The 21,732-nt window shown below is 44.5% G+C and overlaps 1 protein-coding gene across 1 annotated transcript in view; it reads left to right on the top strand.

The window, feature by feature from the left end:
• TRABD2A (TraB domain containing 2A) overlaps window positions 1–19,702 on the top strand; it is an 84,323-nt gene extending 64,621 nt beyond the window's left edge. The window contains exons 5-7 of the mRNA XM_064438101.1: window positions 9,113–9,203; window positions 14,907–15,167; window positions 18,924–19,702. Of these exons, the coding sequence (XP_064294171.1) occupies window positions 9,113–9,203; window positions 14,907–15,167; window positions 18,924–19,104 (533 nt within the window). The 3' untranslated portion in view covers window positions 19,105–19,702. The remainder of the gene's footprint in view (window positions 1–9,112; window positions 9,204–14,906; window positions 15,168–18,923) is intronic.
• Window positions 19,703–21,732: the final 2,030 nt, after the last annotated feature.

Below are 21,732 nucleotides of genomic sequence, written 5' to 3' on the forward strand. Positions count from 1 at the left end.
GGCCTCAGGTGAAGCTAGAGTGCCTAGGAGCCAAGTTTAAATTCCCTTTCTGGCCTCTTTGAACAGCTGAGAAACTCCAGAAATGCCAGCTCATGAATAAGAAGTAGAGAGTGATCTAAGATGCCTTATATCGCTGTGGACAGAATGTCTGACTTCACTGAGAGACACTCACTGATGTGACAACTTCAGAAGCTGGAACTCTTAATCTTGTAAACACAGGCAAATTCCTTTTTCTCTCAGAGCTCTTTTTTCTTTGCTTCTCCTGCATCATTCTGAGGCTTTAAAGTAAAGTGGATGTTGGCAAGCCACCATTAACACTAAGAACAAAAGAATGATGGTGAAAACTTCTTTAGCTATCATTTCTTCTAATTACTATAGGAAATAATGAATGCATTTATTTAGCGTTACTCAGACTGTATGGATTCAAACCTCCAGGGGCTGGCTGTTTTTTCCCCATTGTTTTCCCCTCACTCCCCACAAGATGTCCCAGAAAGAAGAATTGTTATGAGCAGACTGATGTACCAATATCCAAATTAGCAACTCTGCTAAGTGCTCCAGACCTTAGTTGTCTTCCTCCCAGCAGCTGAGTCAGCGGATACTCACTAAACTAAAATTAACTCTTTCATGGTTGATGTGTGATTTAACAACACACAGAAGGATTTGGACATCATTGTAGAAGCATAATTGACCCTGTCTGAGGTGAAGATGAGTGTGTAACCTATCATCTTAGCCACCTGGACAAGCAAAAGAGAGAACATGCTACCACCTATGGTTACCCCAAAGTCTGCCATAGTCCACCAAATGGCCTTGTCCAACGTGTCTAGGTTTTGAGGCAGTGCTTGGGATGTGGGACACTGGTCAGGTCTCATGTGCCAAGGATCCACAGGCACATCCGATGCCTTTTCACTTGCCGCTTATGTCACAAAAGCAAAAAAAAACCCCAATCCTAAACAAAAACAACTGAAATTGTGCTGAGTGTCTGTCCTGAATGGTGTGTTAGGTAGTGTTGTTTCCATGTATAGCTCTTCACTGTTACCTCTTGAAATTTGCTGTTCCATCTGGCATTTTTGAACGGGAAATTATGCAAGAGGGGAACAAGATTTCTTGTCTCTGGAAAAGAAAAGATGGGAGAAAGGACCTGTCACCAGTGTTTGTAAAACAGTGCTGTGCCCAGGATGTCTCTGTCTATCTTGTGTAGGTGTTTATAGGTAAAACAAAACCAAACAAAGACCTGTCATGCGAATATGGAAGTAGGGACTGGAAATGTGGGTGTGCACAGGGAATATAAATGTATCTATGCCTTATTATAAAGGATTTGAAATGTGTAATGAAGAAGTTCATGAAAAATCCACATGAAGGTGAATCTTGGCAGATCCTGGAAGAGGACAAAAAGGCGGGGGGAGGGGGGAGGAGGTGGCAAGGAGGAAGATAACATAATGATAAAACAGATTAAATGAGTCTTGTGGGGCCACCTCACTTCTACTGAGCAACAAAGGGCTGATTGCCTTCTTGCTTCTTCTGTCTCTGCAATGCAGCATCATTTTAGCCTCTTTGGGTGGGAGGAAGGGCTGAGTCCCTGAAGGTGTGCCTGTACCTCTGTAATCTGAGAATGTGAGATACAACCCAGAAGCTTTGAGACTGTTTTCCTTAGTAAGGACTCTTTGAGTCTGGAGAATGCTAATGACAGGGTTTATTAGAAAAACAACCCCCCAGAGGGATAGATAATATTGTGTGGCGGCAGGACCCGCATCCAAAGCCCCAGGGTTCACACAAAGGGTACTCCTCCTGACATCTCTGACACATGAAATGAGGAAAGCTTTGCATTCCTGCATTAGAGGCAGAAACCTCTGTTTCAACATATTAGTGCAACTGTCAAAATCAGCCAGGTCAAACAACTGTGTGCTCTTTCTGCTCAGGTACTGACAGTCTGGTGACCATCAGCATCTTACATGTGCTGGGGTTTATGCATTGCTACCTTCATTGGACAACTACAGTAGGAAAAGTTTGATCTTGTTATGCATGTTTTAAGCTAGTGGGATTTCAAGTCCTTAATACCTTTTTTAGTGAAATGAAGAAGTGGTGTGAATAGGAGCAGATCCAGTGGCAGAGGTGGCTGTGAGTACTGCAGCTCAGACCTAGCACTGGTATTTCCTTCCCTTACTGGTAGCATAACACTGGCTGCTAGCATAGTCAGTCACCTACTCGAGGGTCTCCTTGCCTAATGAGCCTAGGGCTTCAACAGTGGAAAACTCTCAGTAAATGCCAGTGCAGATGGAGACCCAGTGGCTAAGGCTGCCTGAACAGAAGCTGTTTCTTTTGACTCAGTTTTTACAAACTAAGTGGTATGGAGCTGTAAACTTTTTCCTTATGTTAACTTTTCTGTACATTTGGCCTTAAAATCAGTAGAAAACTTTTCTCTGGCTTCAATTTGTGTAGTTATCGGGAGGTTTGACTTTGCCCAGAGGTAAAAATGGGAATCCCCGGGACTAAAAAGTACTTGGGTCATACATGTAAGAGGCCCAGGTTTTGACAGAACCTGGTAGATGAGAGTGTCATGTTGTCTTTCACAAGAAAAACACCTTCATTTTGGGTCAGGCAAATTGTAACCTCATATGGTTCTTTTCTGCAGTATTAGCCGAATTTTCCCATCTTCTGCAAGGCCATCATCATCAACTATTTTGAGAAGGATTTCATGTTCACATGATTGATGTACAAACAAATGTGAAAAATGAATCCTCGTAATTCCATGTAGGTGAGTTAATTAGAAAAGGAGATTACTTTTAAAGAAATTGAAGGTTATTTTTTGTTTCTTCCTGAATGAATGCAGTTTGAGGCACCTTCTTTAAGTCTGTCCATGTCTAATGAAAATATTTTCTTGGGCATAGAGAATGCCACTGTTCCACAGTCCTGCCCACCAGATTTTCCCCCTTAGTTTCAGGGTGGTGAAGTATGATCCACTAAGATTTTATACTAAAAAAGGGATTTGTAGCAAGTCATGTTTTTTGAAGACAAGCACTCGTCCTGGCCTTAGTGGAGTAAAATCTCAAGTTCAGTGTTTATGGAGTAATATTTCATCTTACAGGTAATGATAAGAAGGAGTATGTTTGGAAGACTGCAGTCTTAAAAAGGTGGGAGGGCTGCTAGCAGGGAATTTGACCTACATGTGTGCAGAAACATTGTAATGTAACATACTTATACTCCTGCACATGAATTTGGGGAATCTTTAAGTTGACTTACAATACCCCTAGGGCTGTCCCCATCCCTTTCAATTTTTGTGATTTCCTTCTCCCAGCAGCATTAGATTTGCAAGAGTACCATGCTCTTGGTCCTTTGGTTTGTGTTCTGGTTCCTGAGCTTTTCCTGACTTGGAACTACCTTTACAAGCAAGAAGATTTTATTACATTTAGTGTTACATGTTTATTGTTTGTGAAACTGTTGTAACTGAGGTGGCAAATCAGGAATCCTGGCTACCTTATCAATGACCCTTATTTTCCATATATTTTTTTTATCAAGTGTAACTGCACAGGACTTCCTCCCTTTGATTCTGGGAGAAGTGAAGTGCGAGCTCACCTCACCTGGGTGCACGGTGCTCATGCTTGAAAGCAGTCGCTTCTTCCTGAACAGCATGTACATAAAACACACATCTAAAGGAAACCAATCTGTAACTTAGTCAATCACATCACCCGCTTTTGTTCTTTTGCTTTGGATCATATTAAATATTTTGTCTAGCTTTTTTCCTCCATAATTTTACTAACTGGGTTAAAATTACTCCATGTTCTGCATCCCAACATGTACTTAAAAGTATAACCATGTGTATGGATGAGGCAAGGTAATGAGATTTGCCCCTGGGTTTCTGAGCACCAAGTACAGGTTTCTTCAAGGATGCTCAGCTGGGAATATTAGCCACTGCAGGTGTTGTCAGCCCATATAGGAAGTCCCCTGCAGTTTTGCACAGGATCTTTTGCAAAGTTTGGTAGTAACTTGGCTGCACAATGCTGAGGGCGCTCTGTGCTTGCTATGGTATAACTGCCTCCAATACAGATTGCCAAGTTCTGCCAGTAAGACAGAGTTAGGGTTATCTTTCTCTGCTCACCTAGTACTATATGGTGATACGTGTGAAAATGGACTTTGCCTGTAACAGAATGTAAGCTGTCCCTTGTCCTTGTGCCAAAAGGTTAAACTAAATAGAGATTTGGGGATAGGGAGGACCATCCTTTTCTTTCCACATATTTGCTTCTGTCTCACTGATTTCAGCTTATTTTAGGGAATAGCAGGCTATGGAGTGGGATGAAGAAAATTCCTCTGTAAGAGTTCTTGCCTGTGGGAACACTGTGGGTGGGGGAACCACACAAGTACTTTTGGTGTCTCCATTCTTAGTCGTTGTGTCCTAAGAGCTGTGTCTTCCAGGAATTCATTTTAGTTTTGTCAGGTACCTGATGTCAATAAGGATCACTTTGTCCCCCTCATGGGCGGATGAATGCTGAAGAGATCTGGACCTGTAGAGGGAATAGGATGTCTGTTTTGCAGTTTGGCTTCCAGCTAATGAAATGATTTAAGACAGTACTCTGCATTCTCTATGTAATTAGCTGCATCTGCCACATGCTGAACTTTCAGCTCTTCACTGCAGGTACCTGTTGGACTGACTTGAGGTATGCATGTCTCTGCGCTCCAGGCCATCAGGAATTCTCCTTTGCTTGTGTTTGCATCCTTTGAGGGAGCACTGGCAGTTTTGAACCCTTTTCCATGAGTTTATTGGCTCACAGACTGCTATTGGAGGATACTTTGATTACTGAAAGGGTAGGAAAAGGACACTGTCATGGGAGGCACATAGAGAGGTATGAGCTGTCCTTTGTACCTCACAGTTAAGTGATAGTTTTTGCTGAAGTTTCTCTTTTTTTTTTTTTCATTCGTGAGTGACAGAGTCAGCAGCTTCATGTCATGCCTGTTTTACAGGCCTGTAAATCTAATCCAGTCACCTGTAGGAGTCATGTTCATATTAATTTATATAATTCTTGGAAGCAGTCTAAGAGGAACGATAGCAGATGATCATTGCCATGGGCATTTCCAGGAAGTTTCTAAACTAATTGTAAGATCTGTATCTCTAAAATGTTCTTGAAAATACTTGTTTCACTGACCATGGAGTCTCTGGCACCAAAAGCCCATCTGAGCACTCCCAGCGCAGAGATAAACATCCTGCTGTATGACGTCCTCAGTGGCCAGAGGAGTTTGTGCTATTTTGTGGTTGTACTGTTACGATCATGTGCTGTAGCTGTTCCAAACACTTCTTGGAGGTCAGCTGTCCAGATCAGGTTTCCTAACAAACATTTTGCTTTCTTCACATGTACATCCAGTGATTCATTGTCTTGGGATATTTGTTGATGGTCAGGTCCTGGCATGTTTCTGGGGCAGACAGGAAGTGCCATCTTTCTGCTAAGGAAAACACAGCACACATAAAGAATTATGTGGGTTTGGGGGTTTCCTTTTACATGACTAAGAGCAGGTCAAGGAAACTTGTGTATTCAGCTTGGAATCAAGGATTTTGTTGAAATTCAGAGAGGAATATAGTTTTCTTCAGTCTTGCAATCTTCTTTATATGAAAAATAAAATATCAGGAACAGAAGCAGAACTTCTTTTGTGCAGTATTTCCTTGTTAATTTTGCTAGATGAAGAAGATTTTCAGCCTCGGGATGGCTCAGGTCTGGGTCCAGGAGCCTCTGCTGAAACCCAGTCTTAGCACAGTTACCTAGATAAAAACACTTCTTTGTGTACTGGCAGCAAAAGCTGCAAGCTGGAGACATGGATTTCATGGCAACAGCAGTAGCCTGTGTTCTGCATGATGGGGGGTATTGCTACTGAAGAAGGTTAGGAGTGCTCAGTGCATATCTGAGTGCGTGTACTAGTCTGCAAGTGCACGTTAGTCAAACAGCATTGTTGTTTGAGTGTATAGCCTGTTGCCGGTCCCTGCGTGCCATCTCCTTTCAGTACAGATTAAAGGCTGGGGTCTTATTTACTTTCCAGTAGAGAGCATGGCTGAGCTGGTGCATACAACAGCTTCTTAGTTTCTCTTTGAGCTTGAACACAGAAGAATAGACATTCATGGCTCCCCACCCCCTGCCAGAGTAAATTGACCTCTTGGAGGCATCTCTTCACCTAGTGGTGTGAGGATAATGCAGGGCTGTGTACAGAAAGAAAAGAGCAGGCTTTCTGATAGGACAGGGCCCAGGGCTTTTCTTTCGGGGGCATTCAAGTGTGTTAGGCTAAAACAGAAAACAGGTGAAAGAGGCCTACTGTCTGTCATGTGACTTTGGGTTAAGTCTCCCTTGCAGCATAGTTGCTTAAATCTTGGAGAGTGAATCCTTCTCATGTTTCTTTTGGTGATCAGGTCTCTCACACACCACCAAGCTCTTTCTGTGATGATTCCCAGAAAACAGGTAGAAGTGCTGACTCTAGAGAGGCTTCTGGTAGGGTCCTGTACCTCAAACCCTCACCCTTCTGTCTTTTTTTTTCATTTTGTACCTAGCTCAGGTTGAGCCTGTAGGTCCTCTGGGCCCCAGACCAACTCTTTCATGGAGCACAGATGGCCCACCTTTTGGATAGCAAACACTGACATCTCCTAATCCTTCTATGAACCTAGACTGAGTGGCTCCTGACTGATCACATCTTGTGAACAATCTAATATCCCATACCTGTTTGTATTTGTATGCATGTTTTACACATATCTATGTATTTGGTCTGTTCTCTTTTACATAATATCAGCACACCATTTTTCTTTCCCATGCAGGCATAACTCATTGCATCAGCCACAATGAGCAAAGGCTTCTTGTGAGGGCCTATACATGTGACTTGTGATATAAAAGATATTCTTATCACTCCATCAAATTAAAATGAAGATTAGGGCCCAGCTTCAGTAGATGACTCAAGCAGGTTGACTGATTGAAATGGGATTTATCCATGTGCCACAGTAATCTCCTACATACCAGTCTAAGTCACTGCTCTGAGCAAGGGTCAACTGAAGACTGATGGGGGTTGTGCATCTGATGGTGTCAGGTGAGCAGCTAGCCAGTGGCTCACTCTCGAAACGCCTGAGACAGTAAGCTCTTAAACTGGCACAAAGAAAACTATTTTAACACTATCGATTGCCTTATAGATTGCTTCTCTTTATGTCTTGTCCCGTTCCTCCTGAAGGACTTGGTTTAGGAATATATGAGTTCAGAGCCTTGGCACTGCTTTTCACTGGTGAGGGTGGGATTCAGCCCATCCAACGTTGCCTGTGTGAGATGGATAGCTAGGCTGAACTTGCTCTATACACTGCCTTAATCCTCATCAACAGAGGGGTGCTTCTCTAAAGGTCTGAGTTGTCCTACCTCATTCTCACTTACAAGGGGTGGATCACACTTCCTCTGCTGTCTGGAGGCAGGGGAGGACAATTGAATCCCCTCTCCCCTTCCCCTTGCCCATACCTCTCCTTTGTGTCAAAGGTGAGAGATAGCAACTAGGTCTGGCAACTTACATACCTAATGTTGGCATTCCAGTGGCTACTTTTACTCAATTACAATGTCATTCCTGTTCCCTGCTGCATGTGGTCTTTTCTCTGACATGAGGAAATCCTCAGTTAACTGCACTTGGGGCTGAACCATTGGCAAGCAACAGATACCAACAGTATTAGGTTAGGTCCATGTAATGGTCAAGCTTTACTCTTACCGAAGGCAAAAGTTAGGCCAAGGAACTGGGGGGGAATCCAGTAGTAGGTGAGAAAAAAATGGTACCCGATGAATGTGCATTGCAGTGTTCGGTGGAAGTTTCTTGTGTGCTAGATCTCTTTGTGTTCTTAGGCTCTCAGGGAAACTTCATGTTGATAAATGTCTGTGCTCAAATGGTACTATCCAACTGTCATGCCTTAAGCTGATAGTTCATGAGCCCTTTACTGTTGTGTCATGAGAAACTAGAATTTTGTGCTCTGATTCATTGATTCCATTTTGGAGTGAAAAGTCATAAATCCCTTGGGTTTGTCCCCTGTTAGTCTCATCATCGTTGGACTTCTCTTTCTATGTCCTTGCTTTTCCTGGCTACTAGAATAATTCTAGTGGTTTAATTCCCATGTATTTATGAAGAATATTGGCAGAAAACAGTTTTTTTGACGTTACTTACCAGTTTTAGCACTGCTTACATCTACAGAGGCAAGGTGGCACTCTAATGAGTCATTCGTTTAAGCCTGATTTTAATTAATGTAGGGTGTTAAATGAACAAATGTTTTCAAAAAAGCTATATCTATGAGGGACTGTGCAAGGCCTCTCCTGTCCACTGCTTCTCAGCAGTCTTGTCTGATGAGGTGTTAGAGCAATGGTGGAAGTCAGTCAGCGTGCAGAGCATACAATCCTTCAGGAATAACTCCTGCACCCTTTGAGTAGTCATTTATTCACTATGGTGCCAAATTATGGGTTGACCAGCCACCACAGCTCTCTGAAAATAGAGTGGAGACATAAATCACAGAATTAGGGCAGAGCTATCTAAGTCCTTCCAAAACTTTTGTCAATACGACTGAAGTGGAGTTTCTCTCCCCAGTGGCTTATACTGAAGGAATGAAAGGGGTTGATCTAAGTCATTGGCTTTCAGAGCTGTTTTCCACAACTCTGCAGTTGGATAATTCTTCATAATTTAAAAATTGTTAATGATGTTGACTGACATCTCAGATAGTGCCTTTATCATGCCAGAGGATGTTAAAACAATGCATACACTCTGCCCAGATTCTGATCTGCTTTGCACCACCACCAGTTGTGGACTCAGAGCTGTTCCTGAGCAGGTGTCTCCCAGCTTCATCTCTTATTGCCCCAAGAAATCCACAGTGGCCTGACAGTGCATCAATCTGTGGGACTAGAGTAATTTCAGTCACATCTGCGCTTCAGAAAGCCAGAATATGGTAACTGAAGTGACCTTGGGAAACTTCAGCAATCATTTGCTAGAGATCCTGTGTTTCTGTTGCATGCTGGTGGGGAGTGATAAAGCACTGCCTGCCCTGAGTGTGCACACCTCCTGTGATGAGGAAGCACTTTGTTGTTGTTCTCTCTTTCCCTGTGCTCCTTGAGTTCTGATGTCATTTTTCTCTTAACTGCAGGTCACTTCATGGGCAACAACACAGTGATTGATGTTTTGAGGAAAGAAGGGTACGAGGTAGAACACACTCCAGCTGGACAAGCCATCAACAAGTAATGCATGCTTTTATCTAGCTGAGCAGCCATTGGGAGGGTGAATTTGTAACTAATCATGAAGAGTTAGTGGCAGCTGGAACTATACCTAACAGTGAACTGGTCTTCCTCTGACCTCCCCAGCAGTTTGCTTTTTTCTTCCATGAGCCAGTTTGGAAACAGGACTTAATTTGGTTTGGGTTTGGGATTTTTTTGTTTTGTTTGGGAGATTTTTTGTTGTTTTCTGTTTTATTTTGTTTTCTTTTAATAAAATAAAAACATACCCACCGCAGCCCACCCCACCCCCCAAAAGTTTTTAACTCTTAAACAACCATAGAGTATGCATACTTGGTTCATCAGATCTGGATGCTGTCTCATACCACATAGGTTGACAGGGTCTTCCTTCCTCCCTCTTAAGTGTTTGACTGCCCTGCCTTTTAACGCTCTCCTTCCCTTACACTGCTATTTTTGATTCTTTCTGATTACTTTCTCTCAGCCTGGAGTCTGATTGCCCAGAGTCCACCCAGCCTCTTTGGAAGCTGCCCCAGTGACTGATTGATCTCATATCCCCTGCTCTCTTCTGCATTTTTTAACCCAAAATATTTGCTGTGCTGGTTCATCTTGCAGTTGTCCTTTGGGATATACCCCTATTGCCTCTTTTTATCTCTCAGTGGGTGCATTTATCCATCTCCATGGTTTTAGTAAGGGCAGAATGTCAAATAATGTCCTCCTCCATACTCTGCTCAGAAATACACGTCCTCTTGACTCACCTCTTCCTGGACTTCTTGCCACTGGCATAGGCTCTACAATCCTTGTCTTCCACTTCTCCAGACTCTGGTCAAATATGTGCTGTTGTATCTCTCAGATATCCCCACTCTTCCTTAGAGTCACTGCTAAAAGATCAGAGTGGAAAAAAGGTTTGATCCCAATTATGATTCTGTCTCCCTTTTATCCTCTGTGTCAGGCATGCTGTACCTCACTGCTCAGATCTCTGTTCCCCGTCCCCCAAATTTCTGATATAGGGCTTTCAGACAGCGTGATGAACCTTTTGTGCAGGGGTCACAATGCAGAATCTTGGTCTGTGCCAGAGGCTCAACAGATGTGGTGCAAAATGATAACATGTTTTTCTCATACTCTGGTTGCTTTATGGAGTAATACAGCTTGAGTGTGCTCACCAGGTATGCACAGGACAGCCAGGGGATCAGGCCCAGCCAGCATGGCTTCATGAAAGGCAGGTCCTGTCTGACCAACCTGACCTCCTTCTATGACAGGGTGACCACCTAGTGGATGAGGGAAAGGCTGTGGATGTTGTCTACCTGGACTTCAGTAAAGCCTTTGACACTGTCTCCCACAGCATCCACCTAGCGAAGGTCTAGGCTCATGACTTGGACGAGTGTACTCTTCACTGGGTAGAACACTGTCTGGATGGCTGAGCCCGGAGAGTTGTGTTGAACAGAGCTAAATCCAGGTGGTGGCCGGTCACAAGCAGTGTCCCCCAGGGCTCAGTTTTGGGGCCAGTCTTGCTTAATATCTTTATCAATGATCTGGATGAGGGGATTCAGTGCACCCTCATTAAGTCTGCAGACAACAAGTTGGGTGGGAGTGTTGATCTGCTTGATGGTAGGAAGGCCCTGCAGAGGGACATGGACAGGCTGGATAGAGTTGGCTGAGGCCAGTTGTATGAGGTTTAATAAGGCCAAGTGCCAGGTTTGTACTTTATGTCACAACAACCCCAAGCAACGCTACCAGCTGGGGGAGGAGTGGCTGGAGATCTGCCTGGCCAAAAAGGAACTGGGGGTGTTGGTTGACAGCCGCCTGAACATGAGCCAGCAGCATGCCCAGGCGGCCAAGAAGGCCAACAGCATCCTTGCTTGTATCAGGAATAGTGTGGCCAGCAGGAGCAGGGGAGTGATTGTGCCCCTGTACTTGGCACTGATGAGGCCACACCTTGAATATTGTGTTCAGTTTTGGACCACTCAGTACAAGAAGGTCATTGAGGTGCTGGAGCATGTCCAAAGAAGGGCAACGAAGGTGGTGAAGGGTCTGGAGATAAGTCTTCTGAGGAGAGGTTGAGGGAATTGGGGTTGTTTATCCTGGAGAGAGGAGGCTGAGGGGAGACCTTATTGCTCTCTACAACTACCAGAAAGGAGGTTGTAGTGAGGCGGGGGCTGGTCTCTTCTCCCTAGTAACAAGCTACAGGATGAGAGGAAATGGCCTCAAGCTGTACCCGGGGAAGTTTAGGTTGGATATTAGGAAAAATCTTTTTACTGAAAGAGTGGTCAGGCATTGGAACAGGCTGCCCAGAGAGGTGGCGGAGTCGCTATCCTTGGAGGTATTTAAAAGATGTGTAGGTGTGGCACTTCAGAACATGGTTTAGGAGGCATGGTACTGTTGGGTTGGCGTTTGGACTTGATGATCCTAGAGGTCTTTTCCAACCTTAATGATTCTTTGATTCACGTTTGCACCACTTTTGCTGCCTTTTTCAGACCATGAGATTCAAACTCTGGCTGGTCATGGCTTTGCTATGATTCTTGACATGGACATACATCATTAACTGTACTTGGAGTGAAACAAACAGAGCCAAGACTTATCCCGATGAGTACATGAATGCTACCCCTTGCCACCAATGGGCAGTTAGTCTGACATGGAGAAGCCTCCTGTGCTTAAGCACAAGACAGCGATACTGCAACACTTTCAGCCATGCTAGTCAATCCAGTGTATCAGTGTTTGCAGGGATAATAAAACCTGCCTGCACTGATATTTTTGAGTTAGTTTCCCTTCCCCCTGCCCAAACATTCTTAGTTTAGGTAATCCTAAAAACAGCCATAGCAGATTTGTAAAGCAAAAGAAAGAGAGCTTAATATGTACTTGAGAATAAACAAAATCTGATATTGCTCTGTAAAGGTGTACCTGTAAGGAAATCAAGGGCAGACAACTGTGGAAAGCAGGACTGTATCTTCACCCATCAGGAAGGTAGGTATCAATTATACTCAGGGTAGCTGGGCATCCTGTTCTCTGACCACATCATGGGAGTTCATTGTCCAGCCAGTGACTCTTGTGCCTTTGAAAGCCCTCAGTTTGGCTTTGGGACCTTTCGTTAGGACTACTGGACAGAACATCTTTCCTGGATTCTTGATCTTAAAGCTGAGTGAAGAAGCTAAAGAAGATGGCACTTCTGTGGTTTCTTTGAGAAAAGATGTTAGTATATCTGGATGACTTGGAAACAGACTTAAAATATGAAATGAGTTTGAAAAAAAACATGAGTTCCGAAGAAGAGTATTTGTGATGAGGGGAAGACCTGTGGCAAAAGTATGTCACGAGTCATGGGGGAAAGGTGATGGAGGGTTTCATTTGATTGCTATACTGTGCTTGTTATAGGAGCAAATACCAGGGCAGTCTGTGTCAAAAAAACCCAGTCCAGCCCATGTAAATACAGAACCATATTCAGCTATTGTCTTAGATAGCGGCACTGCACACAGTCCAGTCAGTACCAGTATCCTATTTCACAGGACAAAACAGAGAGGAGAAAAAACTGGCAAGCGGTTGAACTGAGACTGAGTATTCAAACGGCTGTTCTACTGTCGGATACAGTAGGGGATATTAACCAAGCAGTCCTAGAATAAGAATATGCAAGCCTGCAATTGTTTCCCTTCCAAACCTTAATGATTCTATGATTCTAAAGAGTGGGTGATGTGAAGATGTTTTGGAGTAGAGCCGAGGGTCGTGACACTTCAGAGGTGATAATGTGAGAGTGTGACAATCAAAAGGATTTTGAAAGAGATCGATAGCCCAAGAACCATTCTGCGCCAGTCTCTGTCACATAAAGCTCACCATGTGATCAGTCAGTTATTTTCCTTGCAGGAAATAAGACCAAATTCTCTTTATTTTCTGTCTACTCTCTCCCTCATGTTCCAGTCCACAACTTTATTTCTCCTTCTCTGGGATGAACCCTCTTTATTCTCCATCAAAGAAATGTGCCCACAGTGATGGGCTAGCTTGAAAACTGCAGCCATGCTGAAATACGTCGCCTTCAGGACCTCTTCCTTTTGATGCCATTGCAAGGCAGAAAGGAAACATGCTATAGTTGTGGGAAGGTTTCATTGACTGAAGCCAGGTTTCCACACAGCGGCTTGTGGTCTTCTGTTACCTTTCTGAATTTCAGCCCAAGCCAGTCTCCAATTTTGTCTTGTTGCAGAATACTGCTGGATCTCTTCTCTTTATGAAGTAGCCATAAAGATCAGTAAGATATTTGTGTTGTCCTCTGTATCCACAGGGTGGATTGAGTTTGTGAATTTGTCCAGGATGCTCATGAACAAGTAAAGAGGGGGAATCACTTTATTCCAACCAACAAGAAGTGTGGGCCAGCAAAGCCATGAGTGAATAGGAGACTGCAGACTGCCTGCCTTGGAGTACAGATGAGATGTTGCTTGCTCTAAGTGTAATGAAACAGAGCTTGAGTAGTCAGAGTGGTGCTGATTGTTTCTTCAACATACCACCTTTGCATGAAGTGCAAGTATGCATAGGCCTTAGAGCTTATTCTGGGGGCTCAACTTGAGTTGTTCTTTGGGCTTCCAAGATTTGCCTTGTGAGAGAATGTGTGCATGCCCATAGTCTCACTGCAGTATCTCACTTACTGGAGCTGCTTTGAAATTCCAGATAATACTGCCAGCCCAATAGAAGACCTGTGCGGCCTGAAAGCTGAAGGCCTGACTCCTGCTCCCTCATTACTTGCTATAAATCTGTGCAAAGCTCACTTCTGCATTGTGGGAGAGCTGTGATTGCTCAGCCTCCTCCCCTTCATGTGTACCTTCATACTTGTCTGATAGAACCCTTTAAAATCGCCGTTTCATGCTCCTTGGTCTGCTTATCTGAGTGCAGGACAGCATTACCTCCTTTTGCAGATCAGCATGGAGACAGTAAATGCTTACACTAGAAGTCAATGCCACGATGGTGAGTTGAGCTCGGATCTCTTATGTGTCAAACATGTCGCCTGACCTGATGTTTTATAAAGGCTATGTACTCACTGCTCTGTACCACCTGGCTTAATGAAAGAGAAAATGAGATGATGGCGAACTTGGCACTGCAACAGCTACTCTGCTTCCAGTTGCTGCAGACTAGATGGCCCAAAGGATTGCTTAATGGTATATGGAGCCATTCCCTTAAATGATAATTTGCAATATATATTTCTGCAGCTGTGACCACAGTCACTACTGAGTGACTAGCTTATTACTTAACTTCTCCACCAGTGAGAGTTGTTGATCTAGGACTGGCTCCTTTAGCCAGTGTGCCTTAGTCGTCCTGTCCCTGCCCCTTCCCCCATCCCCCCAAGTTAGTTGGCTCTGGGCGGGAATCGCCCTAAAGGAATGATCTGTTCTGAGTTCTGCAGTACATCAGACTAGAGGAGTGTGGTTTGACCTCCTCTGACTTTGAGGGTGATTCCTTTTTTGCCACTTTCTAGATACACAAAGTTATTCCCCCCTGAGCCAGACTGCATTCTTTCCTCAGTTCCAGATTATCTCTTTTTCCAAAGCTTTTTTTGTGAAAGAGAACTATTTCAATCAGAATATTGACTTAAGGAAGAGAGGGCAGGAATATAAGGCAGAGAAATAAGCACCCAGCCAACATGTCAGGGAGAAATAACTGTGTTAAATATGCCTGCTATCTGTACCAGAATTCTGCCTCAAAGCCCTTTCAAATATTATCTGTGTTCCCTCCTTCTTCCAGCAGAAACCCCCCCAAAACCTTGTTAGCTTTTTCATCGTCATCACCAGCACACAGCCCCTATGTTGCATCCCAGGAACTCCCACTGCCATTGCACCCCCGGAAGGAGGAGGAAGAAGAGCTCCTGCCTTACCTGTTGCTCCCTGATGGCATCGATGTGCTGGAGAAGGTAGAGAGGAAGTATAAAAAGAAGAAGAAGAAGAAGCAGCAGAAGAAGCAAAGACTGCGACAGTTTAATGACCTCTGGGTTCGCCTTGAAGGAAGGTACCTAACAGCTGGGTAGGGAGGAGGGTTTGTCATGTAAACCAGTCTTTAACTTAGACTGATTAATCCAGTATGCCAGACTTCTGCAGGGGCTAGATACATGCTGAGGGCAGGATCTGACCTTCTTACTCACTGTGATTCTTGCTGAGATATTTACTCAAGGGTGCTTGTGCTTGTAGTGACAAAATAGCTTCTTCCGCACGGGTAGGTGTGTGGAAAATTAGACATAATACAAGTGGAAGCCTTGTCTAGACCATTTTGCATTTGGGCTTGAGAGGCTGTGAGCATATGGTAGTCCTCTTTATCACAGAAGGCTGGGTCTGGTGGTAGATGGTACAAATCAAGGCATTGGACCTTTATCCAAGATCTGCTGCATATGTGGAAACTGTCATATCTGGCACATGCTCTTTGCATTTGCAGTATTTATGTAATACTTCCAGTCTCTGTATTCATCCAGTCTTAAAAAGCATGTGAGCCCCATGGCATTACTGGAATTGGGAAGGGGAGTGACAACCTAATGGATGATGGAGTTAATATAAAAAATGGAGTGTGTTGTGGGACAAGGGTTCACACACATCCCCTAGTTTTCACCCAGAAGAGCTTACTCACCTACAAACACTACAGCAGCCTGCAAAACCAGCCAGCTTCTCCCTCACTAGCTATACCTGGGCCTGTGCTGAATGTGTACCTTAATGTTCCCCTCCTGTTAGATAATAAGAGTCTGCTCTCTTTTGGAGTTTGTGTCTCTGTTTGTATCTCTGCCATACTTAGGTTGAAAGGATTTTATTTTTATGGTACTATAAATAACCAGACAGGTCAGAATGATAGAGAAGGGCTAGCAGTTCTTGAAGTGAAGCCTCTACATTCTTTTTTTTTTTTCTCTGAAGAATATTTCTTCCTGCTCCCCAAGGAACTGAGTATATCAGGTTCTCCTGTGCCTGTCCTATCATATCACAGAATCACAGTATGGTAGGGGTTGGGAGGGACCTCTGGAGATCATCTTGTCCAACCCCCCCTGCTTGAGCAGGCACACCTAGAGCAGGGGGCACAGGACCACATCCAGGCGGGGCTTGAATGTCTCCAGGGAAGGAGACTCCACAACCTGCGTCCCAGCTGTACTACTGCTTTGAGTAATATATTGCTCAGCTGGCTGCAAGCCGGTGCAGCAGCTGTTCTGTTCCAAGCATTCAGCCATTGTTAGACTTTTTAGACCAGAGTCTTTTCCTCTTTTCTAGATCAGTTTTGTGCTGTCTCTCTGTTCTTCCTTCCAACCTAAATGTGAGTAGTTTGGAGAGGAAGGGAGACAAATGCACATGGAGGTTTGTATGCCCACTGACAGACCTGCACACAGTCCAAAATTCACTACTACAAGTCCTATATTAAACACATTCAATTTTGTATTTTAGTGCATCATTTACGTTCTCTTAAGGTAGTTGATACCAGCTGTTTAGGAATGGGTTTTTGAAGCTTCTGTTGACAGTCTGCTTAGTTGAAATGCTAAGGAATGATTTGGAGTCTTTGTGATATCAAGCTCCCACCCTGCCTGCACACTGACATGTTTAGTTCTTCACACGCAGTTGTTGCCGCGAAGCTCAGGAGAGTCAATGGGCACCCTGATGTGAGATACACATGTACTTGCAGCATCAGTGACTTCAGAAAAAGAGGGAAGATGGGAAGATGTGCTACTGTGACTAAACTGGAGGTGCATTAGGGCAATATACTTGACTGGGCGTACTGCAAGGCAACAGTGAGGTAAAAGCAAAGCTAATAATGACAGCTTAGGAAACTACTGCATAAATATGGGAGCAGCAAATGCCTTCTTTCCTTTTTCTTTTGTAATTTTTCCTTTCTTCCCCTACTTATTAAGTATCCTCTAGGCTAGAAACTTAGCCAGGTGCTAGAAACAAATTCTTTTTAGGGGGTGAGCATCCAAGCAGACAGCTTGGACGTCTGGAGATGGAGCATGAGAGTATTGGGCAAAACAAGTGATGCTTATTGCTGCACCCTTACTGCAGAGGGAAAGCCGCGAGTGTCAGAGAGACAGCTGTCATTCAGGCACAGACCCCACCCGTGCTCTGGTTTTAGCCTTTCTAAAGCAGGGGGAATCACCACTTTCTCTGCCCCAACACCCACGTGTGCAAGCGGTCTGTGCCGCTGCAGGCTGCCTGGACAGGCATGGGCCGAGCTGACAGCCCCACCTCGTGGCTCAGCCCCGATGTGTCCCCGCGGAAATCCAGCCCCGCTGGGCTCAAGCTCACACGTGTGCAGCGCACATCTCAGTGGGAGTCTCAGCCTGTGCTATAAGCATTCACCGGCATGCCCAGGCACAGGTAAAGCTGTCAGGTTTCTTATGCGTGGGCCATTTGCAGCTTTCCTCCTGTGAGCCTAGAAATGTGAAAGGTGCAGCTGAAGTGATTTAATAAAGTCTTGTAGTGGGCTTGGCAGAATTGGTTTGGTTCATGCTCCTGTATGCATCAGCTGTCAGCTGTATTGCTGTGATGTGCTACAAGTTGGCTTCTCTCCAGTTATTGTTCAAATCTTCTATGGGGGCCTTTGGGTATGAAAGGGTGTTTTTAAAAAGGTTACTAATTATGTTCAGTTTCCCAGAGTGATTTTGCTTAATGTAGCTGGCCAAAATAAGGCGAGAATGGTGCACAGCAGCTGGGGAGTGGGTGCAGGAGAAATTGCATTCCTTTTGTATTTGGCATGTAGACTTGGTTTTAATTTTGTCCAAATTTGTCTTCTGGTTCCACACAGCACCATGAGGCTCTGGGGTATATGTTAGCCTTACAGCTGTGGGGTCAAACGTGGCTTTCAGTCCATTGCTGAAGAGAACAACACCTGTGTAGTATCTGACCCTTCGGACTCTTGACCTGCTGTGCTGTGGGAGCTCCTCCAGTTCGGCACAGTTGGTGTTAGCTGCCTGGAGCATACAAATTTCTTTCCTCCACCATGTGTTGCCATAATGGGAGTTCAGCATCATGTAGGCTTTGACTCAGGTCTTGTTCATCAGCATCTGAGAGTCCTCACTGCCACTGGAACATACTCTGGCAAGTGGTGATCTTTTCCCAGTGACTTGAGGATGCGTTTCTGGTAGTGGCTCTTTCTCTCCTTAAAGTATGTCATGTAAGCCCTTTGTAATTCCTGACCTGGGGAAAGGAACATACAGTATAGGCACAAGTTTGGCCCATGCTAAGATGCACGTACAGAAGCATGGCTGGGGAAAATGGATTCAGCTGAAAGCAGATGCCTAACTCCTGCTGTGCTCAACAAGTGTTACTGCAGTGACACTCCTCTGCAACAAAACTTCCTTTGTTCTTCTTAGGTATTTTCTGCTGAGCTGAAAGGCTGGCTGGAGGGTGCTAGGAATACGGTCATCTTACCCACCTGACTGACTGCATAGGAGCAGTAGGCAGGCTGGCTGGGTAGACCTGAGTACAGGACAGGTGCTTCAGTGCTGTCTCCACCCTCATTCTCCTCCCTGTTCCCCCTCAAGACTTCTTCACAGCTCAGCTGGGCAGTGCTCCCATCCACGTGGGGTGGTATGGGAGGTGCCCGCACCTGTAAAGAAAGGACAAGGCAGCGCTCTGCCATTAGGAGACACAGTCCTTTGGTGAGCATGGAACCACTACAAAAGACCATTCCCAGAAGCCCAGAAGACTGACAGTGGGGCACAGAGGCTGACCACCAACTGCTCTGTGGGCATTCGGCTGTTCTGGGCTGGGTCTGGACTGACGTTCTTCTCTTGCCTTGCAGTGCTACCGACCCTCCTCCCCAGATCCGCATCATTAACGGCTACATCACAGTTGAACCCCAGCCCCAGGGCCACGGATGGTCTAGTCATGCTCGTGCAGATACCGGCAGCGCTCACCAGCTTTCTCATTCTCTCTTCCTCTCGCTACTGACTTTGACTTTGCATATGATAAGGCTGCATTGAAACACAGTGGGAGCCAAGCTGCAGGGCTCTCACCTTAAAAGGCAAAAAAGAAACTGATGTGAAAAAAACAAAAATAGAAGACTCTGGGTTGGACACCTGTTCTTTGCAGTGTTCTTAAACTGCCACCTTTTCCTGCATCTGGATCATTAACACTATTAACTGGTTTGACCTGCCCAATACAGGAGAAGATATTTTAATGGAAGTATTATTTATCCTTCTCTTGCAGAAGAATGATTTCATGTTATCCCATAATGCTTTGGGGAAATTATAATGTCGCTATAACATAGCTGTTGTTCAGCTGTATGAGCCCAACTAAATTACTTTTTTTTTCACCTTCAGTGCCTTGTAAGAAGATTTACACACCACTAACTTGTTTATTAGAACCGAATATTTTGGTCATATGAGCACAGCTGGAAAATAGAGGTTGGTATTTTATGTCTCTACTGGTAATGCTTTTCATTCTTTTTGTTAGGGCTCCAGATTACACATCTAAAGCTTCAAGGCAACACCTTCTACAATAGAATAAAACAGTAAAGACTTGTGAACAGAATGTTTCTGATGTCTGTTTGGGGCTGTTATAAAATGGGTACACCTGAACCTCCAAAGGCTGGATAAGTCTCGTAAGCAGAAACTAATGTACACTAAAGAAAAAAAAAATTGTCTTGGGAGCTTCACAGCCACACTGTTGGATGCTTCTAAAATAAGTCAAGAGGTGATATGAGAAGCCCAGATGCAGGTTTTCCTTTACTTTCTAAATCACAAGGATGTTGTTATTTTCCAGCTGGATTCCCTTTTGGTGAAAGAGGGCTTTCTTTTCATTTTCTGCACAGTTCGCCTTCATTCTAAGAAATCCTTGCAAGTTTTCTACCAATTTCAACAGAAATTTCCAAATTGTTTGTGTCCTTTGCTGTCTACTTAAAATGGACATGCTGTTGACTGTTGGAAGTAGGCAGCTTAAAAGAGGTGATGTATTGTTTTCTGTGTTTGTACAGGACTTCCTCTTGTGATCACATTGACTCATTTTTTGAGCAACATATCCCTTCTTAGGAAGGTTTCTTTGCCTGGAGAGGTCTCATAATGTTCATCCATGGGAGGGCTTGAAGCCAATTTGCTGAGCCTTGTACCCTGGAAACAGAGCAGTCACATGCTCCAGTGAGACAACAAACCCTCAGGTTTCCCTTCATATGCATGTACCTATGCTTCGCTACTTTTTTTTTTTTAATGAAAAAAGTAGCCTATAAAAAGTACTTCTCTTTCTCATCCTTCTACTGCACATTGGAGGAGGTGAAGCAAACAGTTCCAAGCTTTCCTAACAGGCTTCACATCTTTTGATATCAGATTTCAGTCCTTCTTCAGAAGGACTGAGCCTGAGCAAAGCCTCAGTTTGCTGAGGAAAACAGGGAAGTTTTCTGTGTGCAAACTCTCTGCCTCTCATTTTTGCTGGAGATGGGCTCCAAAATTCAAGGATTGCTCCCACACCAAAGATGCCACCACTGAAAGCTATTGCTGGTCCTCACTGCCCCTTGACAACCCTTTCACAGACATACCAACACTGGGGCTCTGCAGTTTGCAGCAGCACTGTGGGGAGAGAAATACATCTTGTCTGGGTTAGAAGACAGCACTATCTCACTGTATATTACTTCTTACAGGGACTACTACAAGACCTCAAGGTCCCAAACGTGTTCTGGCTTCCTTGGCTTTACACAGCAGCCAGGCTGGTGATGGGCTCTTCCCTGTCTCTCTTTCTGGTTGATCTTTCACTAGTAAACTGTCATAGACCTGATGGGTCTGGAGCTATATCTGTGGCCTGAATAAGACCTGAGGGGAGCAGACCAGATGAGAGATAGATCAGTTACAAAGCTGCACTGCAGGCCTGACAAACTGAGCGCATACTTGTGTATTTACCAGTGTATCTGAGGGGGCCACCAAAAATGTTACATTGGAGTGTGTTCTGCCACTTGCTAGCCTATGCATTGGTATGTCGTCTTCTCCCCCATCCTCTGTCCTTCAGAAGCACTTGATGAGGTGGGGCATAGGTCCAGAGGGCTCCTGAAGCTCTGGGAGAAGGGGCTGAGGCAGAGCTTGCATTGCTTTTCTCTCTCACCAGACAAAGGCTGCTGTGTGAAATAGCCCCAGGCTGAGTTTTCCCTTTGTTCCCTCCTCTGTGGTTGCTCCTGAGCTTCACTGCTGTGAGGGGAGCCAAGTCAAGTGGAAGAGCCACCAATTTTTTTCTTAGGTTGGCATGAGGGCAGAGTAATTATAAAACACCAAGAATAACAGTGCTGAAGTAGCACTATGGATAATTTAGTTCTCGTGGTGTAACTAATTTTGTAGCCTGTTTCCAAGTGCCTGAACATGTCAGGGAAATAGAGATGTCCTTAAACTGTGATGGATTGTGTGCCTACAGAAGCTGCATCCTGGGAGTATTCCTGCAAAGTAATCACATTCTTTCAAGGTATTTTTGAGGGTCTCATGGGCTTGGCTTGATACCTGGGAGCTAAACTGGTGGTTCCTACCCCTCACTTTTTGTTCCAGACCAGTCATTGCTGACTAGCCGTAGGACACCAAAGTCTTGAAACTGTGACTAGTATGGAGAGCAGAGCCTTACTCCAGCTGCACATGCTACTC

The sequence above is a fragment of the Phalacrocorax carbo genome, chromosome Z (assembly GCF_963921805.1).
Source record: "Phalacrocorax carbo chromosome Z, bPhaCar2.1, whole genome shotgun sequence".
NCBI classification, from domain to species: Eukaryota; Metazoa; Chordata; class Aves; order Suliformes; family Phalacrocoracidae; genus Phalacrocorax; species Phalacrocorax carbo.